At 45.7% G+C, this 13415-nt stretch overlaps 1 protein-coding gene across 3 annotated transcripts; it reads right to left on the bottom strand.

The window, feature by feature from the left end:
- Positions 1–219: 219 nt before the first annotated feature.
- Positions 220–13369, bottom strand: LOC100589568 (cytochrome b-c1 complex subunit 6, mitochondrial). Of its 3 annotated transcripts, XM_012511259.2 has the most exons (5): positions 13177–13316; positions 7479–7505; positions 6545–6692; positions 6272–6433; positions 220–444 (listed from the first exon to the last, which is right to left on the bottom strand). In XM_012511259.2, exons 3-5 carry the CDS (start codon positions 6605–6607, stop codon positions 412–414), a joined length of 258 nt encoding a protein of 85 aa, XP_012366713.1. In that variant the 5' UTR covers positions 6608–6692; positions 7479–7505; positions 13177–13316; the 3' UTR covers positions 220–411. The 3 variants fall into 3 exon arrangements, with proteins under 3 accessions (XP_012366713.1, XP_003259079.1, XP_012366715.1); XM_003259031.4 differs by lacking the exon at positions 6545–6692 and having other exon boundaries at positions 13177–13369; XM_012511261.2 differs by lacking the exons at positions 6545–6692; positions 7479–7505 and having other exon boundaries at positions 13177–13345.
- Between the last annotated feature and the right edge of the window lie 46 nt (positions 13370–13415).

Raw genomic sequence — 13415 nt, 5'->3', positions numbered from 1 at the left:
ACCCCGTCTCTACTAAAAATACAAAAAAAATTAGCCAGGCGTGGTGGCGGGCGCCTGTAGTCCCAGCTACTCGGAGAGGCTGAGGCAGGAGAATGGCGTGAACCCTGGAGGCGGAGCTTGCAGTGAGCCGAGATTGCGCCACTGCACTCCAGCCTGGGCGACAGAGCGAGACTCCGTCTCAAAAAAAAAAAAAAAAAAAAAAAAAAAAAGACGGGCAGGTTTGCAGATCATAGACTTTTATTTAGATGGAATCACTGCGAATTACATAGAAGCTACCAGCCTAAGCCAAAACCCATGAGGTTCATGTGAACTTACAGTTACACAAATAAGAAACAAATGGTACATCCAAAACCATAAGGAAATATTCTGATGCCCAGATGAGGAAGGCTGGAGTGAATTAAGTCCACACATTCATTTCAAGTTGTTAAAGAGTTTGTGGGCCACCTAGATGGGGGAAAGAAAAGGAGGTAATCAATTGGCAGCTTTAATGTCATTGCTTACAAGGTCCTTCAAGACCTGAAACAGTACTGCCCCTCTTCTCACCACTCCCCTTCTCACATACGCAAGCAGCACTTGAGTCCTAGTGAACTCCCCACTTTTTTCATCTTTTATTCTTCCTTTAGAATTTAGATCTGATAACTCTCATTTCCTGCAAGCCTTCTCTAAACAAGCCCCTATCCACACACAAATCTGTCCCTCCTATCTTTCCAAAGAAACTTGTACCTCCCCATCAGTGATATTAACATTACATATTAATTCAACACATATTCACAGGACATCTTCTATATGCCAGGTAGTGTTCTAAGTGCTGAGTGAGTTATAACTGTAACAAGATATACCTGTCACTTAAGAAACTTACAGGGTAATGAGTTAAAATGAACACATAAATAAGGTAACCTCTGATAATGGGAAATGCTAGGAGGAAAATAAATGGGAGGCGGGGCAGGGCGCTCAGTTAATATTACCCTGAGAAAGGTATACCTGAGAGACTTACCAAAGTTTAGCACTTGTTCTACTTCTGTTTCCTATGCTGGCTCATAAACTCAGTGAAGGAAGGAACCATGTCTATCTTACTCCCAGATCCTAAACCAGTGCTTGGCTCACAAATACATGTAAATATTTTTAGAATGACCACACGGTGGGAGGGGGAAAATCAACAGGAGGGGATGTTAATTAAGGGAACAAATCATGACTTGCCTGTTTTGAACATTTCATACAAATCATATCATACAATATTTTTTACTTTGTGACTGGCTTTTTTCCCTTAGCATTTAGCATGTTTGCAAGGTTTATCCATGTTGTAGCATGTTCAGTATTTAATTTATTTTGCTAAAAATTGTGGTAAAATACACATAAAATTTACCACTTTAGTAATTTTTTTCTTTTTTCTATTTTAATCTTCTTCTTTTTTTTTTTTTTTTTTTTGAGGCAGTCTTGCTCTGTCCCCCAGGCTGGAGTGCGGTGGTACACTCTTGGCTCACTGCAACCTCCGCCTCCCGGGTTCAAGTGATTCTCCTGCCTCAGACTCCTGAGTAGCTGGGATTACAGGCGTGCGCCACCACACTCAAAAAAAAATAATAATTTTTGTATTTTAGTAGGGACAAGGTTTCACCATGTTGTCCAAGGTGGTCTCAAACTCCTGACCTCAAGTGATGTGCCTGCCTTGGCCTCCCAAAGTGTGGGGATTGCAGGTGTGAGCCACTGCACAAGGCCCCACTTTAATCATTTTTAACTGTATATTTCTGTGGCAGTTAAGTGCATTCCTATTGTTCTACAACCATACAGTCTCCTACAATCTCTAGAATGTCCAATCTTGGGAACTTTTTCATCTTACTAAATCAAAACTCAAAACTCAAAACTATACAGTAACTCTCCATTAAACAGTAACTCTCCATTTCCTTTCTCCCCTCAGCTCCTGGTCACTACCATTCTACTTTCTGTCTCTATGAATGTGACTACTATTCTAGGTACCTCACCGAAGTGGAACAATACAACGTTTGTCTTCCCTGACACTAAGTATAATGTCTCCAAGGTTCATCAATGTTGCAGCATGTGTCAGTTTCCCTTCTTTTTTTTTTTTTGAAACGGCGTTTTGCTCTTATTGCCCAGGGTGGAGTGCAATGGCGCAACTTCGGCTCACCGCAGCCTCCACCTCCCGGGTTCAAGCAATTCTCCTGTCTCAGCCTCCCGAGTAGCTGGGATTACAGGCACATATACCACCACGCCCAGCTAATTTTTGTGTTTTTAGTAGAGATGGGGTTTCATCATATTGGTCAGGCTGGTCACGAACTCCTGACCTCAGGTGATCTACCCGTCTCAGCCTCCCAAAGTGTTGGGATTAAAGATGTGAGCCACCGCACCCAGCCTATGTCTTTTTCTCTCTTTTCCCTACTTACTGGTTTCTTTTTTTTATTATCATTATTATTATTTTTTGAGACAAGGTTTCAAGGTTTCACTCTGTTGCCGAAGCTGGAGTATAGTGATGCAATCATAGCTCACTGCAGCCTCAACCTCCCAGGCTCAAGCAATCCTCTCACCTCAGCTCCACGAGTAGCTGGGTCCACAGGCGTGTGCCACCACGCCCTGCTCATTTTTTTTTTTTTAGAGATTGGCTCTCCCTATGTTGCCCGGGCTGGTCTCAAACTCCTGTGCTCAATTGATCCTCCTCTGCCTTGGCCTCCCAAAGTACTGGGATTACATGTGTGAACTATTGCACCTGGCCCGGTTTCTTATTTTAAACTTCTCTTTAAATAATACCCAAATTGGCCAAAAGAAAAAATTTAATAAGAGCACCATCTTTTGGCGTATTTCACATACAGAATTACATATTACCTTAAATTCTTAACAAACCTAAATTTTGGTGGAAATCTAGGAATCAAGAAATCCTGCCCCAGTTGTATTTTTTTTGTTTGCTTCATTTTTTGAGACGGCGTCTCGCTCTGTCACCCAGGCTGGAGTGCAATGGCGCGATCTCAGCTCACTGCAACCTCCGCCTCCTAGGTTCAAGCAATTCTCCTGCCTCAGCCTCCTGAGTAGCTGGGATTACAGGTGCCTGCCACCACACCCAGCTAATTTTTATATTTTTTAGTAGAGACAGGAATTCACCATGTTGTCCAGGCTGGTCTCGAACTCCTGACAGCAGATGATCCACCTGCCTTGGCCTCCCAAAGTGCTGGGATTACAGGCGTGAGCTGCTGTGCCCAGCCCCTTCTCTTTTTTTTTTGAGATAGAGTCTTGCTCTGTAGCCCAGGCTGAAGTGCAGTGGCATAATCTCAGCTCACTGCAAGCTCCGCCTCCTGGGTTCATGCATTCTCCTGCCTCAGCCTCCCAAGTAACTGGGACCACAAGCGCCCACCACCATGCCCGGCTAATCTTTTGTATTTTTAGTAGAGACAGGGTTTTACTGTGTTAGCCAGGATGGTCTCAATCTCCTGACCTCGTGATCCGCCCGCCTCGGCCTCTCAAAGTGTTGGAGTGAGCCACCGCGCCCGGCCCCCTTCTCTTTTGAGGCTGACCCATTGTATATACAAAGCACATTTAAAAAAAATCTTTTCATCTATGGATGGACACTTGGGTTGTTTCTACCTTTTGGCTATTGTGAATATGAATGTGGAAATATCTGTTTAAGCCTACTCTCAATACTTCTGGGTATATACCTAGAAGTTAAATTGCTAGATCATATAGTACACAATTCTGTTTAATTTTTGAGAAAAGAACTTGATTTTTTTTTTTTTTTTTTTTTTTTTTTTGAGACAGGGTCTCATTCTGTCACCCAGGCTGCAGTGCAGCTGCGTGATCATGGCTCACTGAAGCCTTGACTTCCCCAGGCTCAGGTGATCCTCCCACCTCAGCCTCCCAAGTAGCTAGGACTACAGGTGTGAGCCAGCATGCCTGGTTATCTTTATATATCTATATATATATATTTTATTTTTTTGAGACGGAGTCTCGCTCTGTCGCCCAGGCTGGAGTGCAGTGGCGCAATCTCGGCTCACTGCAAGCCCCGCCTCCCGGGTTCACACCATTCTCCTGCCTCAGCCTCCCGAGTAGCTGGGACTATAGGTGCCAGCAACCTCACCTGGCTAATTTTTTGTATTTTTAGTAGAGATGGGGTTTCACCGTATTGGCCAGGCTCATCTCGATCTCCTGACCTCGTGATCCACCCACCTTGGCCTCCCAAAGTGCTGGGATTACAGGCATGAGCCACAGTGCCCAGCCTAGCTGATGGACATTTATGTTGCTTCTACTTTTTGGGTAGTATAAATAATGCTTCTATAAACATTTGTGTACAAGTTTTTATGTGAACGTGTGTTTTCATTTCTCTTGGGTATATATCTTCGAGTGGAATTGCTGTGTCATATATTAACTGTACGCTTAACCTTTTGAGGAACTGCCAGATGTTTTCCACAGTGGCTGTACCAATTTACACTTTTACCGACAGTGTATGAGGTTTCCAACTTTTCCACATTGTCTTCAACACTCGTTATCTTTTTTATTATAGCCATCCTAGCGGGCAGTGGGTATAAAGTGTTATCTCATGATGGCTAATGATGTTGAACATCTTTTCATACGTTTACTGGCCATCCAATTAGTTTTAATAGAAGCAACCACATCAAACTTTGCTTATTTATAATTTATGTAAAATACCTTACTGTGTTATATGAAAGAGTCAAGCAGAAGTTTATTTTTATTTTTTTAATTTTGATTTTTTAAAAATAGAGACAGGGTTCCCCTACGTTGCCCAGGCTGGTCTTGAACTCCTGGGGTCAAGGGATCCTCCTGCCTTGGCCTGCCAAAAGTGCTAGGATCATAAGCGTCAGCCACTATGCCCTGCCTGAGAAGTTTACTTTTAAAAAACAACCCCTTGAGGCCAGGCATGGTATCTCACACCTGTAATCCCAACACATTGGGAAGCTGAGATGAGTGGCATGTGTGAACCCAAGAGTTCTAGACCAACCTGGGCAACACGGCAAAACCTCATCTCGACAAAAAATACAAAAATTACCCAGGCATGGGCCAGGTGCAGTGGCTCACGCCTGTAATCTCAGCACTTTGGGAGGCTGAGGCAGGTAGATCACTGGAGGTCAGGAGTTCAAGACCAACCTGGCCAACATGGTGAAACCCCGTCTCTACTAAAAATACAAACAAACAAAAAATTAGCTGGGTGTGGTGGCGTGCACCTTTAATCCCAGTTACTCGGAAGGCTGAAGCAGGAGAATCACTTGAACCCGGGAGGTGGAGGTTGCAGTGAGCCGAGATTGCGCCACTGCACGCCAGCCTGGGCGACAGAGCGAGACTCTGTCTCAAAAAAAAAAAAGCAACCTTTTGGACCAACTACTAAACTACTATATATTAGACACATTTGAGGATACACATTATTATTATTATTTTTTTTTTTTTGGCGCAACCTCGGCTGACTGCAAGCTCCGCCTCCCGGGTTCACACCATTCTCCTACCTCAGCCTCCGGAGTAGCTGGGACTACAGGCACCCGCCACCACGCCCAGCTAATTTTTTGTACTTTAGTAGGGACAGGGTTTCACTGTGTTAGCCAAGATGGTCTCAATCTCCTGACCTCGTGATCCGCCCGCCTCAGCCTCCCAAAGTGCTGGGATTACAGGCATGAGCCACCGCGCCCGGCCGAAACAAATTATTTTTAAAGAATAGTCTGTTACTGAAGAGTACAAAATCCAGCTTCCCCACTGTTTAGTAGTGCATGTTGGGATGTTTATGTTTTTTTCTCTGAGCCTCAGTTTCTATCTGTGAAATGGGATAATGATACCTATCTCCAGTGGAGGTAGTAAGGATTAGGCAAGATTATTTACAGGCCAGGCACAATGGCTCATGCCTATAATCCCAGCACTTTGGAGGGCGAGATGGGAGGATTGCTTGAGCCCAGGAGTTTGAGACCAACCTGGGCAACATAACAAGGACCTGTCACTAGAAAAAATTAAAAAATAAAAAATTAGCCTCTCATGGTGGCAAGCACTTGTAGTCCCAGCTACTTGGGAGGCCAAGGCAGGATCACTTAGGCCCAGGAGTTCAAGGCTGGCACTGAGCTACGATCATGCCACTGTACTTCAGTCTGGACAAAATAGTGAGACCCTGTCTCAAAAATACAAAATAGGTTATTTACATAAAATGCTCAGCACTGTATGTCACATATATTGGGCCCAGAGTAACTGATGGGCCTTCCCCTAGCACGGAAAGATTGTTAGCACCAAGTCTTCCCTGACCATTGCAACCTTTCCCCTTCCTGACTTCAGACTGACTTACGCAATGGTCCCTTGCATGCAAGAAGTCAAAGAGCTCCTCCGTGCAATCCTCTTCTGTTTGTGATCGAGAGGATACACGCTCATCACAGAGCTCTAGCCGCTCCCGGGCCTTTACACATTTCTCCAACTGCTCGCATTGCTCTCTCACTGTTGTCAGGGGATCCTGATGTAGAAACAGAAAAAAAAACAAAATGGAGATTTTTAGCAGAGACCCACCAAACACATATGCTTTGATTAACACAACCACCAAACCAAGGTGCTGCCTCTGAATTACCGTGCAGAAGGCCAGCTGGCAGAGCCACACTGCCGCCAGAAATGGCAGAATGCGGTCTCCCATTCAATTCTGATGCTAAGTAGTAGGGAAAAGTTTCACATTCCTGCCTTCCAAGGTTGCCAGTATGCACTGAAAGCCTCAGTCCTATCTGAAAAACAAGGTGGTAAAGGAAACCTGGCCAAACTTGAAGTAGATCTATAGGAGGCCTTACTTGTTAACACAGCATTTTGGAATATGTCACGTCTGAAACTTCAAATCTCCTTGTCTGAAAACCAGGCCTATGCACCCCAGCTGCCCAGCTAGAAAGGCAATGCTAACATAGAGAAGGACTATCTAACAAAGTTTCCTTCAGAGTTATTTTTTTTTTTTTAAGACGGAGTTTCGCTCTTGTTGCCCAGGCTGGAGCGCAATGGCGCAATCTCGACTCACCACAACCTCCGCCTCTCAGGTTCGAGCAATTCTCCTGCCTCAGCCTCTCAAGTAGCTGGGATTACAGGCATGTGCTACCACGCCCGGCTAATTTCGTATTTTTAGTAGAGATGGGGTTTCTCCACACTGTTCAGGCTGGTCTTGAACTCCTGACCTCAGGTAATCCGCCTGCCTCGGCCTCCCAAAGTGCTGGGATTACAGGTACGAGCCACCATGCCTAGCCCAAAGTTCTTTATTAAACCATGAATAGCAGATGATTGAGTGCCAGGACCTCAAGATGCCGCCTGCTCCCTGGTACCCAAATTGAAGAAGCCTCAAACCCAGAATAGACTCAGCTTCCAAGGCTCACACCCTAAACACTCCACTGCACAGGAAGTATCAAAGCTTATTCCACCCTCATTATCTACAAGGTATCAAGTAAAGACTCCTTAAAATGCCCTTAGAATTTAATGAAGCTCAAACCCTGCTTTTACTGAGATGTTTCCAAACCTGAGACAGTTCTTACCACTAATTCCTCCTCTTCCTCTTCCTCCTACAAAAGGAAAACAAAATTAATGTCAGCAGCAATTTTATGACATATTTATTCCCGATCATACTGATGTAATTACTGATGATAGACACTGACATTATTAACGACGTTATTTTGTTTTCTGTGTTTTATGATGTTTTCACATTTTAGAGGCCTTGCTAATCCTGGAGCTAATCCTGCTCTTCCAGGGCTAATTTTTAGGCAGCAAACTTGCCTGCGAGCATACCTTTCATATGCAGCATAACTATCCAAAGTTCTTGTAGCCAACTGCCTCCTTTATCTTTTGTTTTGTTTAAGAGACAGGGTCTTGCTCTGTCACCCAGTTTGTAGTGCAGTGGTGCGATCATAGCTCACTGCAGCCACAAACTCCTGGGCTCAAGTGATCCTCCTGCCTCAGCCTTCTGAGTGGCTAGGACTATAAGCACACGCCACATTCCCAGCTAATTTAAATTTTTTTTTTTTTTAGTAGAGACAGGGTCTCATTATGTTGCCCAGGCTGCTCTCAAACTCCTGGGCTCAATCAATCCTCCTGCCTTGGCCTCCCAACGTAGTGGGATTATAGGCATTAGCCACTAGGCCTGGCCCTGCCTCCTTTATCTAAGTTTCGTACACTAAGCTCCTGTTTCCCCTTCTCTAAATCACCCCAGGGACAAATATAGGACAACTAGGAACCAGCCCTATAAGCTAGAGCCCAACGAAATTATTCAAACTATCCAATCCTAAATTTGAGCAAGTGTACCTACCCTGCCCACCAATTCCTTCCCATAGAAACCAAGGTGCTGAGCCATGCTTCCTTCCCCTTACACCTTCTGCCTCCTGACTAGCTTGGACACTTCCCCATATAGCTCTGCATTTTTTTGTGTGGCATATCCCTCTCTTTCGGGAACTTTAAGTAATAATAAACTCTTCTTTCAAAGGCGGTTGTCTCCAGGTCTGTCACCTTACCATACTTGGTTAAAACGAATCCCAGGTACATTTCAAGACAGAGACACCATCTCACTTTCATTAACAAGAACCTAAGTGTGCTTAATACTCTCCAGTTTATAAAGCACCTTCATATCTATTATGATTTAATTAATCACAACAGTCCCTTAAGGAAGTAATCCCAGTTTAGAGATAATAAACAGTAATTAGACATTTTCTGATACAGATTCAAGCTGCCAGATATTCACATGGGGCCTATATAATCTAAAGTATTTGTCCCAGTATTGCTACAAATAGCTAAATTTAGTCCTTACATCCCAAACCAAGTTAGGAGGAAACCCATTTTTTTCTAGACTGTGAACTTGAATTAGGAATATGAAAACTGCTAAACTTAAACTCGTTTGGTCAGAGCTTCACTAAGGATGGTTATAGTCACTGCTTTTTGGCTTGCTGAACTCCCAGAATCCCTAGTAGACTAAGTATCAAATAAAAGTGCACAACTCCACTCATGAGCTTGGAAATACAGAACGGACCCCACCTATTCACTTCTGATTCAAATGCACAACCTCAAACTTAGTTTCCTTCAAGGATAGTAGTGTAAAAAAGTGCCCATGGGAGCAACAGTTTAGGCCTAAATTTGGGATATAGTAGAATCTGACCTCAGAAATAAAGTGTTTGCCTGCCTGTGCATGCAGGTACCCACATTTGGGGGCAAGGAAAGAAAAGGTATCTAGGGAAATAAAAAGAACTAGCTCAGCAATCATGTTTTCAGAACTCCAATACAGGGCCAGGTGAGGTGGCCAGAGTCTGTAATCCCAGTGCTTTGGGAGGCTGAGGTGGGAGGACTGCTTGAGACCAGCCTGGGCAACATGACAAGACTCCATCTCTAAAAAAATTAAAAATAGGCTGGGCATAGAGGTTCACACCTGTAATCCCAGCACTTTGGGAGGCTGAGGTGGGCAGATCACCTGAGGTCAGGAGTTCTCAATCAGCCTGGCCAACACGGTGAAACCCCGTCTCTACTAAAAATACAAAAATTAGCTGGGCATGGTGGCACGTGCCTGAAATCACAGCTACTCAGGAGGCTGAGGCAGGAGATCACCTGAAACCAGGAGGCAGAGGTTGCAGGAGCCAAGATCCTACCCCTGCACTCCAGCCTGGGCAACAGAGAGACTCCGTCTCAAAAATAAATAAATAAATAAATAAATTAGCCAGGCATGGTGTGGTCACGGCTACTCAGAAGGCCGAGGTGGGAGGATCCCTTGAGCCCAGGGGTTTGAGGCTGCAGTGAGCTATGATTGCACCACGGCATCCCAGTCTGGGTAACAAGATTGAGACCCAGTCTCCAAAAAAAAAAAAGTCCTAATACATGTTTCATTCTCTACCATGCCATTCAGTGAAGCCACCAAAGCTCATACAAGCTGGGAGTGAGGGGTAGGAAAGGTTCATTTGGAATCCAGGCTATTTATTCTCACAATTGGCAAAGGTTTCCTCTAAATATGAAGATGCTATTTAGGATGTAAATTCTAGTTTTTCATTAACAAGGTTTCTTAATGCTGCTCTTTTAAAAAACATACTGAAAGCTGGGCACGGTGGCTCACGTCTGTAATCCCAGCACTTTGGGAGGCCAAGGCAGGAGGATCACGAGGTCAAGAGATTGAGACTATCCTGGCCAACATGGTGAAACCCCATCTCTACTAAAATTACAAAAATTAGCTGGACGTGATGGCACACGCCTGTAGTCCCAGCTACTCGGGAGGCTGAGGCAGAAGCATTGCCTGAACCCAGGAGGCGGAGGTTGCAGTGAGATCGTGCCACTGTACTCCAGCCGGGTAAGAGCGAGGCTCCGTCTCAAAAAAACAAAAACAAACTGAAAAAGTTTTCCCAAAAAAACTAAAATTACATTCTGCCTGAGTTAGAAAACAGAAATTAGGACCATAGAAACAAGACCCTTATATCATTTCCCTATTAGCAATGCTACAACACTGTTAACTCTATGCCACTGATAATTTTGTGTCAAAAATAACATGGCAGGTTTTGAAAAAATAAATCCAAATATGTTTGAATATGGATTGCTACATGTAAAATTTCCAGTCACTGAGAAAAACCAAGATCACGCCAGATAAAAAGATTTAATCCTCAAGAATTATGCGTTCCTCAGCCGGGCGCAGTGGCTCAGGCCTGTAATCCCAGCATTTTGGGAGGCCGAGGAGGGCAGATCACGAGGTCAGGAAATCGAGACCATCCTGGCTAACACGGTGAAACCCCGTCTCTACTAAAAATACAAAAATTAGGTGGCGTGCGCCTGTAATTTCAGCTACTCAGGAGGCTGAGGCAAAAGAGAATCGCTTGAACCCAGGAGTGGAGGTTGCAGTGAGCCAAGATTGCGCCACTGCACCCCAGCCTGGGGGACAGAGCAAGATTCCGCCTCAAAAAAAAAAAAAAAAAAAAAAAACCTCATAGAATACCCTAGTTTATTTTATTTTATTTATTTTGAGACGGAGTCTCGCTCTGTCGCCCAGGCTGGAGTGCAGTGGCGCGGCCTTGGCTCACTCCAAGCTCCGCCTCCCAGGTTCACGCCATTCTGCCTCAGCCTCCCGAGTAGCTGGGACTACACCCCCCCCCCCCCGCCCCGCCCCGCCCCGCCCCGCCCCGCCCTGCCCGGCTAACTCTGTATTTTCAGTAGAGAAGGGGTTTTACCATGTTAGTCAGGTTGGTCTCGATCTCCTGACCTCCTGATCCACCCGCCTCGGCCTCCCAAAGTGCTGGGATTACAGGCATGAGCCACTGCGCCTGGCCAGAATACCCTAGTTTAAAACTGACTGCTTAGGTACTTTCTTTTTCTCATCTATTGCAGTGGTGGATCTTGCTGACCTTTCTGAGGCAGGCTCCATTTCTTTCTTTCGTGTGTTTTTTTTTTTGTTTTTTGGTTTTTTTTTTTGAGACAGGGTCTCACTCGGGTTGCCTTGGCTGGAGTGCAGTGACACGATCACGGCTCACTGCAGCCTGGACTTCCTGGGCTCAAACTCCTGAGCAGTTGAGACCACAGGCGTTCACCACCATGCACAGGCTAATTTTTGTATTTTTTTGTAGAGACGGCGTTTCGCCACGTTGCCCAGGCTGGTCCAACTCTTGGACTCATGCTACCTGTCTGCCTTGGCCGTCCTCCTAAAGTGTTGGGATTACAGGCGTGAGCCACTGCACCCGGCCTCAGGCTCTATTTCTTTTTAGAAATAATAAGACTAGAAAAATTAAGAGATAAATAAGTCTCCAATTATTCTGAACCCACAGCCCAGAATGGCTGCCCCGAAGTGACCAGAGAACAGACGGACAGGAAATGAGATTAGAAACAACTAGTAGCTGTGTCGCATAATGAGTTAAGAGTCCTGGTTCTAGAACCGCGCTACTTGGCCGCAATTCCTGGCTGCACCAATTTGTTAGCTGCATGACCTTAGAAAAGATATTTAACCTCTATGCTTGTTTCCTCATCTGTAAAAATGGCACTAATACTACCCAACACTTACTTCATAAGAATAGTGTGTAGATGAAATGAATTAAGGCCGGGCGCGGTGGCTCACGCCTGTAATCCCAGGGCTTTGGGAGGCCGGGTGGGCGGATCACTGGGTCAGGAGTTCGAGACCAGCCTGGCCAACATAGTGAAACCCCCGTCTCTACTAAAAACACAAAAATTAGCCGGGCGTGGCCGGGCGCGGTGGCTCACGCTTGTAATCCCAGCACTTTGGGAGGCCGAGGCGGGCGGATCACGAGGTCAGGAGATCGAGACCACGGTGAAACCCCGTCTCTACTAAAAATACAAAAAAAAATTAGCCGGGCGTGGTGGCGGGCGCCTGTAGTCCCAGCTACTCGGAGAGGCTGAGGCAGGAGAATGGCGTGAACCCGGGAGGTGGAGCTTGCAGTGAGCCGAGATCGCGCCACTGCACTCCAGCCTGGGTGAAAGAGCAAGACTCCGTCTCAAAAAAAAAAAAAAAAAAAAAAAAAAAAAATTAGCCGGGCGTAGTGGCAGACACCTGTAGTCCCAGCTACTTGGGAGGCTGAGGCAGGAGAATCGCTTGAACCCAGGAGGCGGAGGTTGCAGCGAGCCGAGATCACGCCACTGCACTCCAGCCTGGGCGACAGAGCGAGATTCCATCTCAAAAAAAAAAAAAAAAAAAATTAATTAGTGCATATAAAGCACTTGGAACAGCAAGCAGTCAATAAATACTCATTATAGCAACACTCTTTCTCTGGGAAAGAGCTCCCTCTTCCATCACAGAATCACACCGTACATTCCTTCATTGTCCCCAAAGACACACACCTTCCTCAAAGAAAAGGAAACCGCAAGGCCAAGTCTTCCGAACCACCATAGAAGATGTGGCAGGGATTCCTAACCTGAGCTGGGGCAAGGTGGTCTGTTTGCTCCCCAAATCTGTGACACGCGGGCTTCAGAACATCTGACTGACTGCAAACATAGGTCATATTTTTACAAGACTTTAGTCCACAAAACATTTTGGCTCTCAAACCTTCACTACATTCACAGAATGCAGAAGCCGAGGCCCAGAGAAAAACTAGTCATCTATCTGTCCAAAGTCACCGGACGAATTCTGGGGAAAGGTCGAGGGAACTAGAGCTTCCAACTATGCAAACCCTAGAGGGTAAATTGGGGGCTAAGAGGGCCCCGTTGCGTGTTTTGGCGGGCTAGGTCCTGGGCTTCAGGGCAGAGAAGAGAGCCGAGTGGATCGCCTTGCCTTACCTCCTCAGGATCTCCGGATTCGGTAAGCATCTTTTGCTCGTCCTCCAGTCCCATGTCTGGCTACGGTTCTAGATTCAACACCAGCAGCAACAGCGGCACCTAACCCAGTTCAGGATTAAGAAGGACTTGTAAGGGTCACTCAGCGGAAATCCGGCGATCTGGCCGGAAGTGCGGCACACTCATCGTGGTCGCGAACACATGCTCAGATTGGCATGTACTACCAGCCGCAGGCAGGGGTT

The sequence above is a fragment of the Nomascus leucogenys genome, chromosome 12 (genome assembly GCF_006542625.1).
Source record: "Nomascus leucogenys isolate Asia chromosome 12, Asia_NLE_v1, whole genome shotgun sequence".
Taxonomy (NCBI): Eukaryota; Metazoa; Chordata; class Mammalia; order Primates; family Hylobatidae; genus Nomascus; species Nomascus leucogenys.
The sequence above is the reverse complement of the archived record's forward strand: the minus strand, read 5'-3'. Positions and strand labels throughout refer to the sequence as shown.